At 45.9% G+C, this 22,510-nt stretch overlaps 2 protein-coding genes and 1 pseudogene across 7 annotated transcripts in view; 2 read left to right on the top strand and 1 right to left on the bottom strand.

The window, feature by feature from the left end:
* Nucleotides 1–305: 305 nt before the first annotated feature.
* On the bottom strand, nucleotides 306–1,334 carry LOC104677157 (uncharacterized histidine-rich protein DDB_G0274557-like). The gene is given in 3 exon segments (XM_030917766.1): nucleotides 306–376; nucleotides 379–1,126; nucleotides 1,287–1,334. Coding segments are annotated over 3 exon segments (867 nt in total).
* A 6,842-nt stretch (nucleotides 1,335–8,176) lies between these two features.
* Nucleotides 8,177–16,431, top strand: LOC115893550 (annotated as a pseudogene).
* ZNF195 (zinc finger protein 195) overlaps nucleotides 16,272–22,510 on the top strand; it is a 44,582-nt gene continuing 38,343 nt past the window's right edge. For 4 of the 6 annotated variants that reach the window (XM_030917967.1, XM_030917966.1, XM_030917965.1 and 1 more), the window contains exon 1: nucleotides 16,276–16,461. Coding sequence is in view for 2 of the 6 variants with exons in the window: in XM_030917965.1 (XP_030773825.1) it covers nucleotides 16,459–16,461 (3 nt within the window). In the remaining 4 variants the exon portion in view is untranslated. Of the gene's footprint in view, nucleotides 16,462–22,510 lie in introns of all 6 variants that reach the window. The other 2 variants (XM_030917964.1, XM_010382089.2) reach the window with 2 other exon arrangements.

The following is a 22,510-nucleotide window of genomic DNA, read 5'->3' as shown; positions in this document are numbered from 1 at the left end:
GGGCAGACAAGCGAAAGAGAGAAAAGGGAACTCGCAGCGCCCCATCACCTGGTGGGGACAGAGCCCTGGGGAGCACAGGCGGTGAGAACAATGCCCTGAAGGGAAGAGAAAACTTGGGGCAGAAGGCTGGGGTCTGAGGGCGGGGTAGAAACAGATCAGGTTTCACTCATTCCTGGGAGTCCACGGAGGGGAGCACTTGGACTCTGAAGATTTAGAGTGGAAAACTACGTAGGAGGAAGTGTGTCACAAGGAAACACAGTATTTTTGTTATTTTAAATGACACACAAGTTTCCTGGGAAAGAACTTTAGGAGGAACAAGGAAGGGCCCCTGTGACCCACCTGACCCCTAGACAGGTACATAAAGAGCCCAGGCTCGGGGGTTCCACATCTGCACCTCCCTCTCACCTGCTCCTCTACCTGCTCCACCCTCAATCCACCAGAACCATGGGCTGCTGTGGCTGCTCTGGAGGCTGTGGCTCCGGCTGTGGGGGCTGTGGCTCCGGCTGTGGAGGCTGTGGCTCCGGCTGTAGGGGCTGTGGCTCCGGCTGTGGGGGCTGTGGCTCCGGCTGTGGGGGCTGTGGCTCCGGCTGTGGGGGCTGTGGCTCTGGCTGTGGGGGCTGTGGTTCTGGCTGTGGGGGCTGTGGCTCCAGCTGCTGTGTGCCCGTCTGCTGCTGCAAGCCCGTGTGCTGCTGTGTCCCAGCCTGTTCCTGCTCCAGCTGTGGCTCCTGTGGGGGATCCAAGAGGGGTTGTGGCTCTTGTGGGGGCTCCAAAGGGGGCTGTGGTTCCTGTGGAGGCTCCAAGGGAGGCTGTGGCTCCTGTGGAGGCTCCAAGGGAGGCTGTGGCTCTTGTGGCTGCTCCCAATGCAGTTGCTGCAAGCCCTGCTGTTGCTCTTCAGGCTGTGGGTCATCCTGCTGCCAATCCAGCTGCTCCAAGCCCTGCTGCTCCTCAGGCTGTGGGTCATCCTGCTGCCAGTCCAGCTGCTGTAAGCCCTGCTGCTCCTCAGGCTGTGGGTCATCCTGCTGCCAGTCCAGCTGCTGCAAGCCCGGCTGCTCCTCAGGCTGTGGGTCATCCTGCTGCCAGTCCAGATGCTGTGTCCCCGTGTGCTGCCAGTGCAAGATCTGAGGCTCTAGCGGGAAACCTCAGGTATCTCCTGAAGATCTGTGCTTCCCAACAAGTGAGTACCCCTCAAGCACATCCTGTTCTGGAGCAGAGCAATGAGTCCCCTGGCTCAGGGCTTCTTTTTCCAGCCCTTGAGGAATGGAATGAGCCACTCCCTGCCCATTCACTGTAAGGGTATCACATGCTCCTTGTACTAAGGCCCCTCCTTCCCACATGCCCCCATATGTCTGAGCCAGATTGCACTGGGGGGGCCCTCATGCCAAGCAAGAGCCTGGAATTCCCCATCTTGATAATTCCATGGGAGACAGCAAACCTTTCTTTCCTGTATCTGCCAGGAGCTCCATTTGCAAATGGATGTCCTGCAACCCAAACGATCACATGTATCTGTGGAAATCCGGAATGCACCTGGGTGCAGCACTAAATAAATTCTACACCCTCAGTCTTGGTCTCACTGACTGTTTTCTTCCAGCCTCTGTCTCATTGGTAAACTGGCCACATGTACTTCCCCTCACTCTCTGATGGCTTACTACTCTCTCTGCTATAACAGTGTGCCAGGCCCAGCTCGCATTCCAGAAACAGTTGTTGAACTGATTAATGAAGGAACCACTAGCAGTGTGTATGAATGAATGAAGATGAGTGAATGAATGAGTGAGTGAGGATCTCTCATTAGTACACAGGGAGTCCCAGCTGCGTCTCAGTGGGATTCAGTCTGTCTTGGCTGGAATTGTGGACTCCTGCTTCTTCCCCATGGGAGGATGTTTGGGGCAGAAGGAGATCTTGGCCCTTGGTCCCTAGGAAGGGTTATAATGGGTGGTCTCTGTGCCCATCCAGGACCCAGAGCTGGGGTCAAGCCTGTAGAGGGGGAAGTGAGACTAGAATGAGCTGTGCTCCTGAGATGCTCTGTAGGACAACACTGAAAACTGTGCTGCTTCAGGGACCCAAGATGGTATGGTTGAACACAGGCTGAGGTGCACCCTCCATCTCTGGGCTCAGAGGATGAAGAATTCAAGTGTTCTCCAACCACTCAAAGGCTTCCCAGCTGTGGGTTGGCACAGGGAGGAACAGAAGGGAATTTTCTCAGCCTGATAAAGGGCATCTACCCACACTGAACGTTATACGTAACTGTGAAAACCTGGATGTTTTCCCCTAAGATCAGGAAAAAGAAAAGGATGTCCATACCCACCATTTCTATGTAACATTTCACTGAAGCTATAGCCAGAGTAATATGACAAGAAAATGAAATAAAAGTCATCCAGTCTGGAAAAAACTAAGCAAAAGTATCTCTATTTACAGAAAACTGCATCTTGTATGTAGAAAATTCTAAGGGACACACACACACACACACACACACACACACACACACACACACACAACTATTATGCCCAATAAATGAGCTCAACAGAGTTCAGGGCACAAGTCCTATACAGAAAAATCAGCTGTGTTTCTACAACCACCAATGAGCAGTGCAAACAGGATATAAGGGAAAAATTGTGTAAAAATAATAAAATTCCTAGGAATACCAGCAACCAAAAAGTGCAAGACTTGGACACTTAACACTACAAGACATCATTGGACGAAGTTAAAGACGACCAAAGTAAATGGGGGAGAAATCCCATGTTCATATATTGGAAGACCTAATATTGTGAAGATTGAAACACTAAAAAAATTGATCTACCAACTCAATGCAATTACATCCTAGGTGCCTTTTCTGCAGAAATTGACAAGCTAATTCTAAAATTTATGTAAACATTCAAGGGACCCTAAATAGCTAACACAATCTTGAAAAAGAGAAACAAAGTTGAGGCCTCATGTTTTCCAATTTCTACATGGGCTACAAAGCAAACAGTAATCAAGGCAGCCTGGTGCTTGTCTAAAATTAGAAAGATGCATTAATGGAGTAGATTTGAGACCCTTGAGATAAGGTCTCATGGTTGTGGTCTATGGATTTTCAACGAGAGTGCAAAACAATTCCATGGGAAAAAAGGAAGCTTTTCAACAAACAGTGCTGCTGAGACAATTGGATGTCCACATGCAAAAGAATGAATTTAGACCTTTACCATATACTATATGCCACACAATCGAACAAAACAAAGACAGAAAAAAATAGCTCAAAGACCAAATTGTAAAAGCCAGAACTAGAGGACTGTTAGAACAAAAACAGGTTAAGTCTTTACAACTTTGGAGTACGCAATAGCTCTTAGAGAATGACACCAAAAGCACAAGGAAAAAAAGGAAAACCTAGATTACCTAACTCCTTCAAACTAATTTGTGCTTCTAAGAGCACTATCAAAAAATTAAAAAAATCTTCGACACCAACAGAATGGGAGAAACTACTTTTGAATCATATATTTGATAATGAACTTGCATCTAGAAATAAAGAACTCTTAGCACTCAAACACACAATCCAATTAAAAACGTAGCAAGAGGATTTAAACAGGCATTTTCTGAAGAAGATATACAAATGGCGAATACGCATGTGAAAAGGGGCTCATCACTGATTTATGTTTTTCCTGTAACTTCTGTTCCTCAAGACATATGAAACCAGTTGTAACCCAACCACCTTGTGATGATCTCAGGACTTCTGGAGGCTGTGTCCTGGGCCATGGTCACTTATATTTGGCTCAGAATAAACCTCCACAGATATTTGACAGAGTTTGCCTTTTTTCCTCAGCAGGTCATTAATTTGAGATCTGTCTTCTTTTTAAATGTGTGCATTTATTTTAAACTTCTGCCTCAGCACTGCTTTTGCTGAATCTGTAAGTTTTGGTATGTTGTGTTTTCACTTTCGTTTGTCTCAAGATATTTCTCTTGTGACTTCTTTGCCTCGTTGGTTAAGAGTGTGTTGTTTAATTTCTACAAGATTGTGAATTTTCTGGTTTTCCTTCTGCTATTGATTTCTAGTTTTGTTCCACTGTGCTTGGATAAAACACCATATAATTTCAACATTTAAAATGTGTTGAAATTTGTTCTGTGGCCTGACATATGGTCTATCCTGGAGAAAGCTCCATGTGCACCTGAAAGAAAAGTATACTCTGCTGCTGTTGGGTGGAGTCATCTGTATATGTCTTTTAGGTCTAGTTTCACTATAGTGCTGTTCAAGTCTTTTATTTTCTTATTTGTCTTCTGTCTGTTGCTCTGTACATATATATGGAAAATATCCAGAGATCATTTTTCTTTGTTGTCACCATTGTAATCACGTAAGATGTAATAGAGTAATGACATTCTGCTTCAAACCCAGAACTATTTTACTTCAACCACACCGAAAACTCTGCCACTACATAGCTTCACCCTCCCGCTTTGTTTTGGATGTCACAAAATACATATTTATTTACATATTGTGTATCATATATCCACTGAAATGGCTTTATACTTAATTTTAGTGTTTTCTCATGTACATTTCATAGAAAAATTAAAAGTAAATTGATGTACCAAAATTATATTAATACATGTTACTATATTTTTCTAAGTATTTACCTTTATTGGAGGAATTTATATTTTTATATTACTGTCTAGTGTTCTTTCTTTCACCTTGGAGGACTCCCTTTAGCATTTCTTGCAGAGCAGCTCAAGTAATAATGAACTTCCTCAGCTCTTATTTACTGGGAAAATCTTAATTTCTGATTCATTTTTGATGGACAGTTTTCTTGATTGATAGTTTTTCTTCTGTCATTTTTAATATATCACCCGATTCCTTTCTTGCCTGCATGGTTTCTGCTGAGACATCTGCAGGTAGTTACCTCAAAGTTTCCTAGTATGTGATGAGTTGTTTTTCCCTTGCTGATTTATAAATTCTTTTTCTTAGAATTCTGGCACTCTAATTATAAAGTGAGTCAGTGTGGGTCTCTTTAGATTTGTTCTGGTTGAAGTTCCTTGAACTTCTTGAATGTGTGTGTACATGTTTTCCCTTACATTTGGGAAGTCTTTGGTTATTGCTTTTTCCAATAAGCCCCTTCCCCTTTTCTCACTCCTCTCCTTGTTGGAATCCCATAAGGTGTATGTAATTCTACTTCCTAGCCTCCCATAAGTCCCTTGGGCTCTCTTCACTTTCCTTCTTTCTTTTTAAATGTTGGCTGCTCTGACTTGATGATTTTTAAATGGCCTGTCTTTCAGTTCACTGTACCTTCTGCCACATCAAGTCTGCTGTTGAACTTCTCTAGTACATTTTTCAGTTTGGTTATTGTATTTTATAGTTCCAGAATTTATGTTTGGTTCTGTTGATAGTTTCTGTGTCTTTGCTGTTATTCTCCTTATGTTCGTGCATTGTTTTCCTGATTGCATCTAGTTGTTCATTTGTGTTTGTTCATTGATCAACTTCTGACTATTATTTTGAATTTTTGTCAGGTAGCTCATAGATCTGCATTTTTTTAGCTCAGTTTCTGGAGTTTTGTTTTGATCTTTTGATAGGGTCTGGTTTTCCTGTTTTGTTTTGTTTTGTTTTTTGTACGCCTTGTCATTTTTGTTGTTGTTGTTATTGTTGAGACTTCAGTGAAAAAAAAAACCAAACACCTCTCCCTATCGTTCTGTACTGGCTTCGTGCAGAGGAAGCCCCTCACCAGTCAGCCCAGCTGGAGACTCCAGGACCTGTCACGCTTTTTCTGAGTATGTGTCTTCTTTGGGCTTGTGTGTGTGTGCTTTTTAGTTATCTCCAATTCCCTAAGCAGCTTTCCCATGCTTCTTCTCCAAAGCCCATAATCTTGTTTCCTCTGGCACCTGCCTGCGGAGCTGAGCTTTAATATGTCATGGTGGTTGTATCTTTTATCAGTAGCTTCCAAGCAAGGCCACCAGCCTAGCAGTGCTTGGAGTCAGGTGAAACACATACAAGTTCCTCTGGCAGACCCCGGGTTGCCAGAACACTGGATGCTCAGCTGACTCTTTTGTTCCTGTCTTGAGGCAGGGTCTCCAAATTCCTCTCAGTTGCACAACACCAGGTTGGATGGGAGAGGAGAAAGGATGGACACACAAAATTCCACAAGCATTCTCACCCCTTTCCGCAGAACATGGTTTTCGGTTGGTCTTGATGCTGTAGTTACTCAACTAGCATCTCACAGTGGTATTCTGCTGTGTATATTGTTGTTAACTTGGTGACTGCGGGAAATGAGGGCCTGAAGTTCCCCCATCTGCCATTTTGCTGGCACCTTTCTATTAGGTTTTAAAAATTTATTCCAAACAATGCTTCGTATATTAATGAGATTTGTTTTTTCATGTATATATATATATTTTTTACCATGCAGCATGCAGAGATTTTCTCTTTTTAACGTGTTCACTAGTTTATTCTTTTGTGGGCTTCTAGGTTTTGTGTCATGCTGAGAAAGAATTAGTGAACTGCAATATTATTTAAAATTTCTCTTTTTGTTTTCAGTTACTTTATATTTTTATTTTTCGTGTAAGTCTTTATTCTGCTTGTAACACGGTTTTGTAATAAGGGTAGGATATGGATCTAATTTTAATCTTATTAGACCTTACATAATTGTTTTAACCTCATTTAGGCAATAATATTTTTTTCTCAACAAATTTAAATCCTGTCATTGGCATGTGAAAATTCTCCTATATGGTTCTCTGTCTGGTGTTTCTATTCTATTACATTTTTCTGTTGGATCTTTATGTGATTGTGTGAAGATGGTTGAATTATCATAACTGTAAAAGATGTTTTTATATTTGGTCCCCTTTCACTTTAGGATCTTCCTGGCTGTTTACTCATGCTTTTTTGCTTTTTTGTTTGGGTTTTTTTTTTCTGTAGAGACAGGGTCTTCCTCTGTTGTCCAGGCTGCAGTGCAGTGGCATGATCATAGCTCACTGTAACCTCAAACTCCTGGGCTCAAGTGATCCTTCTGCCTAAACATTCCAAGTTGCTGGGACAACAGGTGCATGCTACCAGGCCCCACAAATGTTTAAGAACTTCTTTTGTAGAGATGAGGTCTCACCATGTTTCTTTCTCTGGTCTTGAACTCCTGGCTTCAAGCAAATCTCTCATCTCAGCTTCCCAAAGCCCTGGGGTTTCAGGGGAGAGCCACTATACATGCCCATCCTGCTTGTTTTCTCCATATGAATGTTTTAATTAGTATATCTACTTTTTAAAATCTTCTTAACATTTTTGTTTGGATCCCATTAAATGTATAAATTGATTTAGAAACAATTGACTTAATTATAGTAATATTAAAATTGCTATCAAATAAACATTTTCTATTCACTTATTCCCAACATTTTTTCTGACACCATTTTAAAATTCTCTCCACATAGATGTTCAAAGATATTTTTATTACAACTTATTGAAGTAGAATTTCACAAAGAAAATGCACATAAGTGACAGTTTGATGAAGTTTTGCAAGCTCAGCCATGCATCAGCATCACCCAGGTATAGAAACAGACCTCGCCAGACTCCCGATCTCTCTCTGAGTCCCCTTCCCTTCTCTGCTCCCAAGGAGCCCATCCCGACCCTGCGGCATCCATCAGGTCGTCTTCTTCCCGCTTCAGGTAGAAGGAGTTGAACAGGTGCACCTTTGTCTGTCTTCTGTCATTCAGTATCATGTTTGTGAGATTCTCATTGCCATGTAGCATTTTACTCAGTGAATTTACCATAGTGACTTTTTTGCCTCCTATTAATGGGCATTTGGGCAGTTTCCACTTTTTAGTATTAGAAGTGCTTCTTCTTCATACAGATTTTTTTAAACTCTTTCTTACAAAGTTCGCGTTCAAGGGGTTTCGTGTGTTCGTTGCGTGTGGGAAGAGATTACCAATTTTACATATTAATTGTGTACCCGGCCCTCTCATTGAATTCACTTCCTTTTGGAGTATTTTTCATTTGACTTTCTGCGTTTTTCTTTCTAGGTGTGCAATGGAACCTTCAGAAATAATGATAATGTTGCCTTGTCTTTCTTGTTGTTGTGCATTCTTTTTCATTCTCTTTCATAACTGTATTGAATAATGTCACCAAAGCAAGGAAAATAACAGTGACACCTGTGAAATTTTAGTGAATATTGTCAAATTTACCTTCAGAAAAGGAGATTTCACCCACTCCTACCCCCATCACTTGCACCCCATTGGGACTTCCCATTGGAGCATGTGCAGAAAGCACCGCGGAGACAGAGTCTGGGTCAGGAAAGAGTTTATTGAGAGTTGGCAGCAGGCCCAGTGTGGGGGTGGCAGTGACACCAGCACAGGCAAGGTCCAGAGAAGGCCCCGGGGCTGGGCTAGGTGATGGGAGAGGAGGGTCTGTGCAGCTTCCGGGGCTGGGCCAGGTGATGGGAAGGGAGGAGCGTACAGCTCCTGGGGCTGGGCTTTGACTCAGATCTGCAGTCTGTAGCTCAGATATGAGGCACTAATCACTTTCAGGGCATCCTGGATCTGCTGGAGCCACATGGGATCTGCGGTCAGGCCTCAGATCCTGCAATGGCAGCACATGGGGACTCAGCAGCTGGACTGGGAACAGCAGCAGGGCTTGCAGCAGCTGGACTGGCAGCATCTGGGGACACAGCAGGTGGACTGGCAGCAGGATGACCCACAGCCTGACGAATAACAGCAGGGCTTACAGCAGCTGGACTGGGAACAGCAGGGCTTACAGCAGCTGGACTGGCAGCAGGATGACCCACAGCCTGAGGAGCAGCAGGGCTTGCAGCAGCTGGACTGGGAACAGCAGGGCTTACAGCAGCTGGACTGGCAGCAGGATGACCCACAGCCTGAGGAGCAGCAGGGCTTGCAGCAACTGGACTGGGAGCAGCCATAAGAACCATAGACCCCCTTGGAGCCCCCACAGGAACCACAGCCCCCCTTGGAGCCCCCACAGGAGCCACAGCCCCCCTTGGAGCCCCCACAGGAGCCACAGCCCCCCTTGGAGCCCCCACAGGAACCACAGCCCCCCTTGGAGCCCCCACAGGAGCCACAGCCCCCCTTGGAGCCGCTACAAGAGCCACAGCCCCCTTTGGAACCTCCACAGGAGCCACAGTCACAGCCTCCCTTGGAGCCCCCACAGGAGCCACAGCTGGTATAGGAACAGGCTGGCATGCATAAGCATACGGGCTTGCAGCAGCAGATGGGCACACAGCAGCTGGAGCCACAGCCTCCACAGCCAGAGCCACAGCTCCCACAGCCAGAGCCACAGCCCCCACAGCCAGAACCACAGCCTCCACAGCCAGAGCCACAGCCCCCACAGCCAGAGCCACAGCTCCCACAGCCAGAGCCACAGCCTCCACAGCCAGAGCCACAGCCCCCACAGCCAGAGCCACAGCTCCCACAGCCAGAGCCACAGCCCCCACAGCCAGAGCCACAGCCTCCACAGCCAGAGCCACAGCCTCCAGAGCAGCCACAGCAGCCCATAGTTCTGATGGATTGAGGGTGGAGCAGGTAGAGGAGCAGGTGAGAGGGAGGTGCAGGTGTGGAGCTCCCTGAGCCTGGGCTCTTTATATACCTGTCCAGTGGTCAGGCACAATACAGGGTCCCTTCCTTGTGACTGTTTACACTATTTTTCCAGAGCTCTGTTTTTTTCCTCTTTGCTAGTGACTTCCTCCTGGCTCAGCTGAGCATCTGCTTTCTTTGTTTTCTAAATTTGTCTTTTTCCCAATTTGTTTTGGCCCCTACAATTAAAACCTCAGCCCCAGGCTGTCTGGTGCTTCCCGCAAAGTTCCAGGGTGCTGGTCACCTGCTCTCTGCTGGCCGCATGTGACCAAATGGTCAACAGCCTCTGCCCAAGTGCTTTCATCTCTCCTGTGTTGACTCCCCCTAGATAGTATTAATTTTACACTTTTAGATTTCAAAATTCATCCATGGTCTTTACAGGAAACACAAGTAAAGAAGAAAACAAATTCTTTATTATCATGTCTCCTGGAGATGGATTTGGTAGATTTCTGCAAGCACAATGTAAGTATAAATATTCATATATATTACATTAAGTAATATTTTACTCATGCCAGTCTCAGCTTTCTGGGTGTATTAGACCATTCTTTGCATTGCTGTAAAGAAATACTGGAGGCTGGGTAATTTATAAAGGAAAGAAGTTAGATTGGCTCATGGTTCTGCAGGCTGCACAAGCATGGCACCCACCTCTGCTCGGGTTCTGGGGAGGCCCTCAGGGAGCTTTTCCTCACGGCAGACGGCAAAGCAGGAGCGGGCACGCCACATGGTGAGACTGGGAGCAAGGAGTGAGGAGAGGCCACAGACTTGTGAACAACCAGATCTGAGTGAACGCACTCATCACTAAGGGGATGGTGCTAAGCCAGTCATGAGGGATCCACCCGCACGACCCAAACACCTCCCCGCAGGCCCCTCCTTCAACACTGGGGATTACATTTCAACAAGAGATTTGGAGGGGACATCCCAACTATATCATTATACCCCTGACCTCTCAAATCTCATGTCCTACTCACATGGCAAAATACAATCCTCTCTTCCCAACAGTCCCCCAAATTCTTGACTCATTCCAACACCAAGTCCAAAGTTTCAAGTCCAAGTTCCTTCCACTTACAAACCTGTAAAACTCATAACATGTTATTTACTTCCAAGATACAATGAGCTGCGGGGCACGGTGGTTCAGGCCTGTAATCCCAGAACTTTGGGAGGCCGAGGCTTGTGAATCCTGAGTCCAGTATTCAAGTCCATCCTGGCCAACATGGAGAAACGCCATCTCTATTAAAAATACAAAATTAGCCCGGCATGGTTGTGTATGCCTGTAATCCCAGCTACTTGAGTGGCTGAGGCAGGAGAATCACTTGATCCCGCTGGCAGAGGTTGCAGTGAGTTGAGATTATGCCACTACCCTCCAGCCTGGGTGAGAAGAGCGAATTTCCATCAAAAAGAAAAGAAAGGAAAAGAAAAGAAAAGAGAAGGGAAGGGAAGGGAGGGGAGGGGAGGGGAGCGGAGGGGAGGGGAGGGAAGGGGAGGGAAGGAAGGAAGGAAAGAAGGAAGGAAGGAAGGAAGGAAGGAAGGAAGGAAGGAAGGAAGGAAGGAAGGAAGGGAGGGAGGGATACAATGATAGTAGAGGCACTGGGTAAACACTCCCTTACAAAAGGGAGAAATCAGCCAAAAGGAAGAGGCTACAGATGCCATGAATGTCTAAATCCAGGAGAGCAGCCATTCAAACTTTTTTTTTTTTTTTTTTTTTTTTATTTTTTTTAGAGGGAGTGTTGCTCCATTGCCCAGGCTGGAGTGCAGTGGTGTAATCTCGGCTCACTGCAACCTCCACCTCCCCCGTTCAAGCAATTCTCCTGCTCAGCCTCCCAAGTGGCTGGGATTACGGGTGCGTGCCACCATGTCTGGCTAATTTTTTGTATTTTTAGTAGAGACAGGGTTTCACCACGCTGGCCAGCCTGGTCTCAAACTCCTGACCTCATGATCTGCCCACCTCGGCCGCCCAAAGTGTTGGGATTACAGGCATGAGCCACAACACTCAGTCCCATCAAATCTTAAAGCTCAAAATAATCTCCTTTGACTCTATGTTCCACATCTAGGGCACACTGCTGTGAGGTATGGGCTCCTAAGGCTTGGGCAACTCCAACCCTGTGGCTTTGCAATGTTCAGCTTCCGTAGCTGCTCTTAAGAGTTGCACTTGGCTGTCCATTGCTTTCCCATGCTCGGGATGCAAGCTGCCAGTGTCTCTACCCTTCTGGGACTTGGAGGACTGTGGCTTCCAAGCTTCCCACAGCTCCACAAGGCAGTGCACTAGTGGGGACTCTGTGTGGGACCTCCAACCCCACATTTCCCTTCACACTGCCTTAGTAGATGTTCTTCACGAGGGCTCCACCGTTGCAGCAGACTTTTGCCTGGGTCCTCAGGATTGCTCATAGATCCTCTGAACTCTAGGTGGAGGCAGCCAAACCTTTGCTCTTGCACCCTGTGTGCCTAAATGGTTAATACCACTTGGAAGCTACCAAGACTTATGGTTTCCACCCTCTGAAGCAGTGGCCTGAGATGTACCTGGGCCCCTCTGAGTGGCCTGGATTCAGGGAATAATGTCCCAAGGCTGCACAGGGGAGTGGGGCCCTAGGCCTGGGTCCTCTAGGCCTGTGATGAGAAGGGCCAAAGATCCCTGAAATACATCTGAAGCCTTTTTCTCATTGTCTTGGTTATCAGCACCTGCCTCCCTTTTATTCATGCAAACCTCTCTAGCAAGAGGTTGCTCCATAGCCTTTTTGAATTCCTCTCCTGATAATGCTTTTTCTTGCTCTGTCACTTGGCCAGGGTGCAAGTTTTCCAAGCTTTTACGTTTTGTGTCCTCTTTAAATATAAATTCCAGCTTTAAGTCATTTATTTGCTCCCGCATGTGAGTGTAGACGGTTAGAAGGAGCTAGGGCATGCCTTGAATGTTTTGCTGCTTAGAAATTACTTCCACCAGATACCCTAAATCATCACTCTTAAGTACAAATTTCCACAGATTCCTAGAGTATGAACACAATACAGCAATGCTCTTTGCCACAGCATAACAAGAGTGACCTTTGATCCAGTGCCCAATGAGTTCTGCACTTCCATCTGAGACCTCATCAGCCTGGACTTCACTATCCTTATCACTGTTAACGTTTTGGACACAACCATTTAACCAGTCTCTAAGAAGTTCCAAACTTTCCCTCATCCTCCTGTCTTCTTCTGAGCCTTCCAAACTCTTCCAGTCTCTGCCCATTACCCAATTTCAAAGTCATTTCCACATTTTCAGGTGTCTTTATAGCAACACCTCACTCCTGGTACAATTTTCTGAGGCTGGGTAATTCGTAAAGGGGTTTAATTGGCTTATGGTTCTGCGGGCTGTACAAACATGGCATTAACATCTGCTTGGCATCTGTTGAGGCCCTGGGTATGAAATAATCTGTACAACAAACCCCCATGATATTAGTTTACCAATGTAACAAACCAGCACCTGTGCCCCTGAACTTAAAAGTTAAAAAAAATTAAAGCAGTGGTTTGGGGTCTGGGCCACACTCTAATCCCCCAGAGAGCTTTAAGCCACAGTGTTGCCCAGGCCCCACTCCAGGGATTCTCATTTAACTGATCTGTGGCAACTTGGGTTTGGGAAGTTCTAAATGCCACTCCCCACCCAGGTGATTTTACATGCAGCAGGGGTGAGAACAATTGATTCAGGGTAATGAATGCATTCACTGTAGCTGGTTTCCATGCATACTGATGGGATTTGCCACATGGCTGCTCCTGAGTTTAGGGGCTTGAAAAATAGCTCTTCCCTGTTAAAAATCAAAGGATACCACCAAGATGGACTCAGCTGTTAGGATAAATTGCCGCAGGAAAAAAAAAAAAAAAAAAAAAAAAAAAAAAAAAAAAAAAGCCTTCTCAGCAGATGTATCTTTAAGTCACTTGATTTCAGAGTAAGAAGTTGTTTCAGTCACAGTACTTTCAGTCAGTGTTTAAAATTAAAAACAGCCTACAAATACCAAAAAGGCATGAAAGCATTCACAGACATATAGGATATATTCTGTTTTAAAATTGCTCCTCTGTTGTTGGACTTTGATTTCCTAAAGTCATCTATCAGCCATTTCCCCCACATTATTTCATGTCCTTCCAAGAAGCTCCTGCAATTTCTTGAGGTGATTCATTATTCCCAGTGATAAACAGCACCATATGGACCCAAATCTAAAAGGAATTCTGCTTCTATTGCAGAAGAGTCACTCTCCAGAACCTCGCAGGCCTTGGGAAGCTGCATGAGCAGTGTGGTCTATGCAGGAGTAAGGGCTGCAGAACCAGGCAGAGTTGATCCTGAGTACCAGCCCAGCTGCCTAGTAGCTGTGGGGCTTTGGGCAAAGTTCTCGACGTGAAACAGTCATATAAACCTCTTCGCCGGGCACGGTGGCTCACGCCTGTAATCCCAGCACTTTGGGAGGCCGAAACGGGCAGATCACGAGGTCAGGAGATCGAGACCATCCTGGCTAACACGGTGAAACCCCGTCTCTACCAAAAATACAAAAAAATTAGCTGGGCGAGGTGGCGGGCGCCTGTAGTCCCAGCTACACGGGAGGCTGAGGCAGGAGAATGACGTGAACCCGGGAGGTGGAGCTTGCATTGAGTGGAGATCGCGCCACCGCACTCCAGCCTGGGCGACAGAGCGAGACTCCGTCTCAAAAATAAATAAATAAATAAATAAATAAATAAATAAATAAATAAATAAATAAAAACCTCTTCTGCAAGAAAGGGTAGACTAATACTGATTGCAGAAACAGCAGCAATTCTTCATTCCTCTCTGTAGCTATGCTCTTTACTGTGTGCTTTTACCGCCCCTCCCATCAAGAGGCGGAACGTGTTTCCCAAACCTTGCATCTGGCTGGCACTATTTGCTCTGGCGATAGAAAACTGTTGTATTAGGTCGTTTTCACACTGCTGATAAAGACATTCCTAAACATGGGAACAAAAAGAGGTTTAACTGGACTTACAGTTCCACATGGCTGGGGAGGCCTCGGAATCCTGACGGGAGGCAAAAAGCACTTCTCTCAAGGCGGCAGCAAGAGAAAAATGAGGTGGAAGCAAACGTGGAAACCCTTGATAAACCCATCAGATCTCGTGAGACTTTTTCACTCACATGAGAACAGCATGAGAAAGACCCGCCCACATGATGCAATTACCCCGTTCCCCGGGTCCCTCCCACAAGACATGGGAATTCTGGGAGATAGAATTCAAGCTGAGATTTGGCTGGGGACACAGCCAGACCTTATCAACTGCGAACGTGACAGCTTTTGTGCTAGTTTTGGGTCTAGGCTCAAAAGGTCTTAAATGCTTCTGTTTTTCTCAGAACCTTGCTATCTTTATGATATTAAGCCATGTTAGCCAGCTGGAGGATGACATACCATGGTGGGGAGAAGGAAGGTGCCACTGTTGATAGCCGTCTCATCCCCAGAAGCAGAGCCACCTAGTCAACCAGCAGCTGGCCATACATACATGAAGGAGTCCAGTTGTGACAAGAATAGCTCGGTTGAACTCAGCCTAAATGGCTGATGAACTCAATCATGAGCTATTAAGTTTTGGGTGGTTTGTTATGTAATAGGTAACTAATGCATGCTCCCAGGGCAGATAGGATGCCAGGATTCAGTGAAAGGTTGATTCCTAGTTACCTGCAAGAGAAAAGCACTTTATAGGTACTAATTTTCCCCCCTTATTTAAAGTTGGATCTTTTGTAAGATAATGTTCCATCATACAGAAATGCATGTACACAGGTATATATGTGATTGATGCTTTTACTCACACAGCCTCCCCTACCACAGGAAGAAACAGACAATCACAGCTCGATCATTAGAGCTAAGACCAAATAGCAAGATAAGTCTGCCTCTAGTCTATTTCTTCCATATCTAAATTTTGGAGGCCAAGGCTATGGACAGAACTGAAGATGTGTTCTCTCCTCTTGGGTCGCAATTATTGGTGGGCAGCAGTCCTCTACCCGTGGATATTTTCTTTTGCTGTCCCCTATGCTCTCTAGGATCACCATCTCGTCCACCCTTCGACCGGAGGAGAGATGTTTGTAGCAAGTGGCTGTTCCCTCACCTCTGGTTGAAAAGAGACGTTCAGACCCTCCACCCCCTGACATAAGGGAGGTTAGACCTCAGAGCTGCACTTTAATGTGGCAGCTATTGATCATGTGTGACTACTGAATATCTGGAATACAGCTGGTCTGCACTGAAATGTGCTGAAAAGGTAAAATACAGAGTGAGCGTCAAAGATTTAGTACCTCAAAATATATGCTTCCTTACCAGTTATATATTGACCATATAGGAAAATGGTTACATACTGAGTTAAATTATTACAATCAACTTCACCTGTTTCTTAGTACATTTTAAAATGTGGCTACTAGAAAATTTAAGATTCACACGTGGCTCACATTTTAATTGTTAGAGGCTTGACTCCTTTTTGAAATTTCAGGCTGTCTGTTCGAAGGACCAAAAGCCAGGAAGGCCATAAAATATAAAAATTCAAAATGAATATCATTATTTTATTTCCATTGGTGAATAACATATACTTATTATTTATAAATGAACATAACTACAGTCACATGTGAAATGTAAATATCCTCTAGGTGGGGCCGGACAGCGCAGGTAGGAAGCCCTGCCCCAAAAAAACCGCGGCCAGCACCTGTCCTTGCTGTCTCATTCGGCCCATTGTCTGATTGCAGCTCCTGTCACTCAGGGCCTGAGGGGCGGGGCGTGAGACCCTATCCAATCAGAGGAGTAGGGGCGGGGACTGTCCAATCAGGCACGCGTCTGGAGAGGAGAGGCCGGCTTCCGGGATCTGGCGGGGCCTTTGTCCAGACAGAGTTCCACTTCCTGTCCCCGCCGCTCTGCGTCCTCTGCTGGCCGCTGGCCGTGTGACCCGACCCGCAGGCACCGGGAGATCCAGAAGTGAAACGTCAGGCCCCCTGGAGACCAAGAGATGGTGAGTGTAGGGGCCAGGCCTTCTGAGAGACAGGCAAGGGCGGACTGGAACCCGCGGTACCGGCTGGGGAGGAACCTGGCTGCCCGGGTGGGTTCCAGGCTCCGCGAACCCGAGGCCCTTCCAGCTGCACCATGGCGGCCGGGCCCCGCGCGCCTCGGCGCATCCCTGCGGAGCGGCTTTGGCCCAAGCCCAGAGCCGTCTCCCCGCGGCTGCTCTTCGCCCGCAGACCCGCGTCTCCCCGAGTTAGGAAGGGAGAATCCCGACTCCGCGGGTGGTTTGTGCATAAGAGAATGATCTGTAGCCCGTGGGGGCCCCAGTCCCTCCTGTCTCCCGAGGGAGTCCTGGCAAAAATGTCAAACAGTTTTATTTGAGCAAAGAGTGATTCATGAATGGCAGAGGATCCAACCATGTTTTTTTGGTTTGGCGGTCCCACCAGCAGGCCTTGAAGGAAAGGCTTTTATCAGGTGCATTAGGAAGCAAACCACATTCATTAATTAGTTTCGTACAGTTACGTCATCTCCTGATTTGAGCTATCTAGGTTGAAATTTTCTGGTCCTATAATCAGAGAGTAATTAGAGATTTGTGGTTGATGAATCCTGAATTTTGTTTCTGCAAGATAGTCATTTGCAAGAAAGCATTTGAGTTAGATTTTTTTTTTTTAAACATAAGAACCCAGGGCACTAGAGCCACCTCAGTCGGATTGCCTGCTATTTGATTATTATTATTTTTGAGACAGAGTCTCGCACTGTCGCCCAGGCTGGAGTGCAGTGGCGCGATCTCGGCTCACTGCAACCTCCGCCTCCGGGTTCGAGTGATTCTCCTGCCTCAGCCTCCCGAGTAGCTGGGATTACAGGCATGCGCCACCACGCCCGGCTAATTTTTGTATTTTTAGTAGAGACAGGGTTTCACCATGTGGGCCAGACTGGTCTCGAACTCTTGACCTCAGGTGATCCACCTGCCTCGGCCTCCCAAAGGGCTGGGATTACAGGTGTGAGCCACTCCACTGGCCTATTTAATTATTTTTAACACTCCAGGGAAAACTGGTTTTTCCGCTGCGTTTTCCAAATGCATTTCAAGCAGGGTCTCAAAAACACCACCATGTTCTTCAGGCCTAACTCTAGCCTGCAGTAAAATACTAAATTTTCTGTACCTTCCAGATTCTCCCAAATGCTAACTTCCCCTTTCTAATTCACAACATTATTAACTATTCGTCCTTGGCTGTAATTTTAGGCACAGTATTGTAATGAATCATTTTTTCACAATGCATTGGATGGCATTTTTTTTTTTTCTTTTTCTTTTTTTTGAGATGGAGTCTTGCTCTATTGCCCAGGCTGGAGTGCAGTGGTGTGTTCTTCGCTCACTGCAACCTCTGCTTCCCAGGTTCAAGCAATTCTTCTGCCGCAGCCCCCCGAGTAGCTGGTTTTATAGTTCTGCACCACCACACCTGGCTAATTTTTGTATTTTTAGTAGAAATGGGGTTTCACCATGTTGGCCAGGCTGGTCTTGAACTCCTGACCTCATGTGATCCACCCACCTCAGCCTCCCAAAGTGCTAGGATTACAATCATGAGCCACTGCGCCCAGCCTGGACGGCACTTTTTAAGAGATTTGTTTTCTGTTTGTAATCATTCCACATGACAGGAAAGCAGAGAATCATCCTCTGACACTATTGTAAAAAATCTGTGTGCCTCTCCTCCTTTTTATTTTCCCTAGGCACAGACACCTTACCAGAATGTCTTTGGTTTGAGGTTCCACTTTGGAAACTTGACAGGGTGATTTGCTCTCAGCCACCCTCTGGACTTTTTCCTCAGTTTCAGTATTGTCTAGGGATAACACAGGATGCCCACCATGGCCGTGTCTGCTGCAGCATCTAGTGAATTCAGGCCCTGGGTTATTTCTCAAAGGACAGCCTGAGGTATGAAGTGTGGCCTCTCCAGGGAGCAGCTGGATGCCCTGGGCTGAGAGAAATCTCCTGGTCCACTCTTGCTCTAACACTTAGGACGTTAAGATTGTCTTCACCCAACCCAATTTTCAGTCCTTGGAGACACATGGCTGATTAGCCAATCAGATGCTACTGTGAGAGGGAAAAGACCGAAATCATTTCTGCTCTTTGGACTCTCAGATTTGTGAAGGGAGACAGAATGTTTCAAAGGACAAGAAAACCCCACCTCCATGAGATGATGCAAAAACCTGTGAAACAAACTTCACCTGGGACACTCAGTGGGGCACAGTGCAGTGTATCATGGGGGTGGCCAGTGAGCACTTCAGTGAACAGGATGGAGGTGGGAGAATCTCCCAAGGAATAGAATCGCCTGACTTAACACAAGTCTTTAGCTGTGTCTGTGTTCCAGTCGGCACTGCCACTCTCTGTATCTCCTTGAAATAATTTGTTCACTTACTGCAACTTTGGTTTTGTAATTATAAATTTACATTTTATCAGTAGCGCTTGAAAGGTAAGAAAATACTTACAAAGGACGTGAAATAGGTCAATTTCAGGAAAAAAGTTAAATATCTAGTCATAGATACCTTTTTCTTCTCCTGATTAAGGGTAGAGAGTTACTTAGGTCTGTTCTTTCGTGGAAGATGATTTCCAGCAGAATCCCAGGGCTTAGCTTTGGGAATGCTGCCAGGGAAAATAAAATGCTTCTTGGATGGCTGTGGAGAATGTTTACATTTTCTACAAAAGAATTATGGTAGATTACCTGGTAAATTACATAGATTCATCAGAACATGAGCAGCTCTTTTTGCAGGATGAATTTGTTGTTATGAATATCTGTTTTATATCCTGTTCTCTACATGTCTGAGCCTAATGCTAAGTTGTAGGAGACGGAACTTAGCACTTCTAAAAGTGTTCACGTATGACTGCTTACTATATGATTTGTTATGGAAATAGTTAAACAACAAGTTTCTTGTCTGAAAGCAATAAATCTGCTTTTTCTGTGGAGGTGAAAGCGTAAGTGCCTTACAGTTTCCTTTTCTTCTGTAAATGCCGTTTGAGTGATTTTGTTGGATATTTCCAACAATGGGTATTACCTAAAACTAAGTGCATAGCCCTGATTGGGAAATTGGAGCCCGAGGACAGTCATTCCAAGTTAAGGCCGATATTCAGCCTGCAAAAGAAAGCAATTGAAGGCCTGGCTCAAGCTTGTCCAACCCACAGGCCTGGGCCACATGCTCGCTCTCCTGGGCTTTGAATGTGGTCCAACACAAATTAGTAAACTTTCTTAAAACATTATGGTATGTTTTTGTGATTTTTTTTTTTTCAGTTCATCAGCTATCGTTAGTGTTAGTGTATTTTATGTGTGGCCCAAGACAGTTCTTCCAGTGTGACCCAGGGAAGCCAAGATTGGACGCCCCTGGCCTAGCTAGTGCTTCCTGAGGAGCCTGCCCTGCAGGTGCCCCAGCCTGCTCCCAGCAGCCATGGAAGGAGAGAAGCTGCAGAGCCTGGGAGCATTGGGGACCCACAGGCAGATGCAGTTAGAGTTGGGATGGAAGGGATTTGGGGAGGTCTTCCTGGGTATGGAATCGTTATTATCCTGGGGCTGTTTCTAGACTTCGTCAAATAAATTTAGCTTTAGGTAGGAAGTTACTGAACTCTAAAGGAGGATTGCAACAGGGAGAAGGTGGCAACTATCAAACCTTTGAGGATCTCAAAAGTTAGGCAGACACGGGCTTTTTTGTGTTTTAATAGGGAGGAGGGAAGACAGGATAGAGGGTGGGAAAACCAGATTCTAGATCCCAGAATGTTTTACTCTGAAATCTGTGTGTTCTTAGGAGGGTCAAGAAGGAGGGGTTGTATGCTGGCTCAGACTGAGGGTAGTTCAGAATTCAGGGGCTTGGGGGAAGGAGAGAAATTTTAGCAAGTTTTGATAGAGAAGTGTTTTGACCACTGAAGACAGAATTGTTCAGCTGTTTATGAGGAAAAAATGGGGATTTTCAAGAGTCTGTATCTGGTACTGTGGTAGGTAACAAAGTGAGCGTCGTCTGGGTCATATTATAAAGGGGTTTCTCTTCATTCAGCTGCTCCTGGAGGACACAAAGAGGGAGCAATTCTGCTGCTCAGGGCTTTTGACCAGAATCCCTTAGTCACTCCTCCTTCCCCACCCTTTCCCTGGCTCTGTGCGGCTGTTCCGTTTGGCCGTTGCTGATATGTATCTTTTATAGTAAACCAGTAAATATAAGTACAGTGTTTTGCTGAGTTCTTTGGGTAGTTTTATCAAATTACTGAACTTGACAGGAGGTTATGGGAGTACCCAGTTTATAGGCAGTAGACATCAAAAATATAAATATTAGAAGTATAAATGGGTGCCCAAGGCTTGTGACTGGCATCTGTAGTGGAGCAGTGTTGTGGGACTGAGCCCTGAACTTGTGGGGTCTGGGCTGGCTCTAAGTGGTGTCAGAATTAAAATATTAGACACTTGGCCAGGCACAGTGGCTCATACCTGTAATTCCAGCACGTTGGGAGGCCGAGGCAGGTGGATCACTTGAGGTCAGGAGTTGGAGACCAGCCTGGCCAACATGGTGAAACCTCATCTCTACTAAAAATACATCACCGGGCATAGTGGCACATATGTGTAATCCCACTACTCACATCTGTAATCCCAGCGACCCAGGAGGCTGAGACATGAGAATCACTTGAGCCTAGGAGGTGGAGGTTGCAGTGAGCCAAGATCACAACACTGCACTCCAACCTGGGCGACAGAGCACGACTGTCTCAAAAAAGGAAAGAAAAAGTTAGACACTCAGTTGGTGTTGAAGAATTGCTTGGTGTTCAGCAAACACCACACATTTGGAGTCCGAAGCAAGACATCACAGGGGCCCGGGCTGGAGGGAGACTCTGGATGTCTGGGGAAGCGAGGCTGTGTTCTGCACACGGGCTGTCGCGTGACACGTTGTCCTGTGATTCCAGGTCCCTGAGGGTGAGAGGGAACTGAGAACTTAGAGGGAAAAGTTCTTAGAACTGACACCCTCCTCCCCAGCTGTCATCACATGATTCCCACCCACTGAGGAACATGGACTTGCCATGTGCCTTTGAAGAGTGGGCATCCCCTTCCAGAATTCACTGCAGCACCTTTGGTTTTAGAATTCCTCACCCAAAACCCACACACGTGCCTTCAGGCCTCCTGGTGTATCCTCACCCCCAGAAATGGAATCTGCAGCAGCAGCTTCTGCCACCAACCCATGCCCCTGGTTCACCCAGTTGTAATCTTTTCCGCCTGCAGCACAAAGGGATCGGTCAGATCACAGCCCCACCTGGGCCGCTGTCAGTCAGATTGTAACCCCACCTGGGCCGCTGTCTGTCGGTTCATAGCCCCACCTGGACCTCTGTCAGTCAGATCATAGCCCCACCTGGACCTCTGTCAGTCAGATCATAGCCCCACCTGGACCTCTGTCAGTCAGATCATAGCCCCACCTGGACCTCTGTCAGTCAGATCATAGCCCCACCTGGGCTGCTGTCAGTCGGATCGTAGCCCCACATGGGCCAGTGTCTGTAGCACAACCAGTTTTCCTGCCAACTTTGCACTCTCTGTCACCTGTGGATTCTTGAGAGCACCTTTCTCTCCTGAATTTTTTTGCCCACAAACCCCTTTTATGTGCACATGGTGTGCCCAAGGCCACCCCTTCGGTGCTTGAATCCAGTGCCTGCTGTAATTAACATGTTCAGAATTTCAGGTCCATGGCCCTACACCTGGCTCTTGCAGGAACAAATACAAATTAGAAATAAGAGGCTTAATTCTCTCACTTGAAAATAAGAAGAAAGATTTTTTTCTTCTCCCAATTCTGAAAGGATTTACTTTAGGACACTTTAACATGCAAATGTTTTCTCTGCTTTTTTGAAATATATGTAAGTCATTTAAACAGCTAAATAAGTCTTTTGTCATTCTTTTTAATTCAGGATTATCTTTATTTAGGACCTGAGAACCATTGCTTAGTTTTTGTTTTTAATTTGGCAAATATTTATTTTTTTCCATTTTCAGTCTTTTAAAGTAGACACAGATTTGCTTAGAAGGAACCTGATTTTAAGAGTACGCAGCATAGGATTAAGATCA

Source organism: Rhinopithecus roxellana, chromosome 15 (genome assembly GCF_007565055.1).
Source record: "Rhinopithecus roxellana isolate Shanxi Qingling chromosome 15, ASM756505v1, whole genome shotgun sequence".
NCBI classification, from domain to species: Eukaryota; Metazoa; Chordata; class Mammalia; order Primates; family Cercopithecidae; genus Rhinopithecus; species Rhinopithecus roxellana.
The sequence above is the reverse complement of the archived record's forward strand: the minus strand, read 5'-3'. Positions and strand labels throughout refer to the sequence as shown.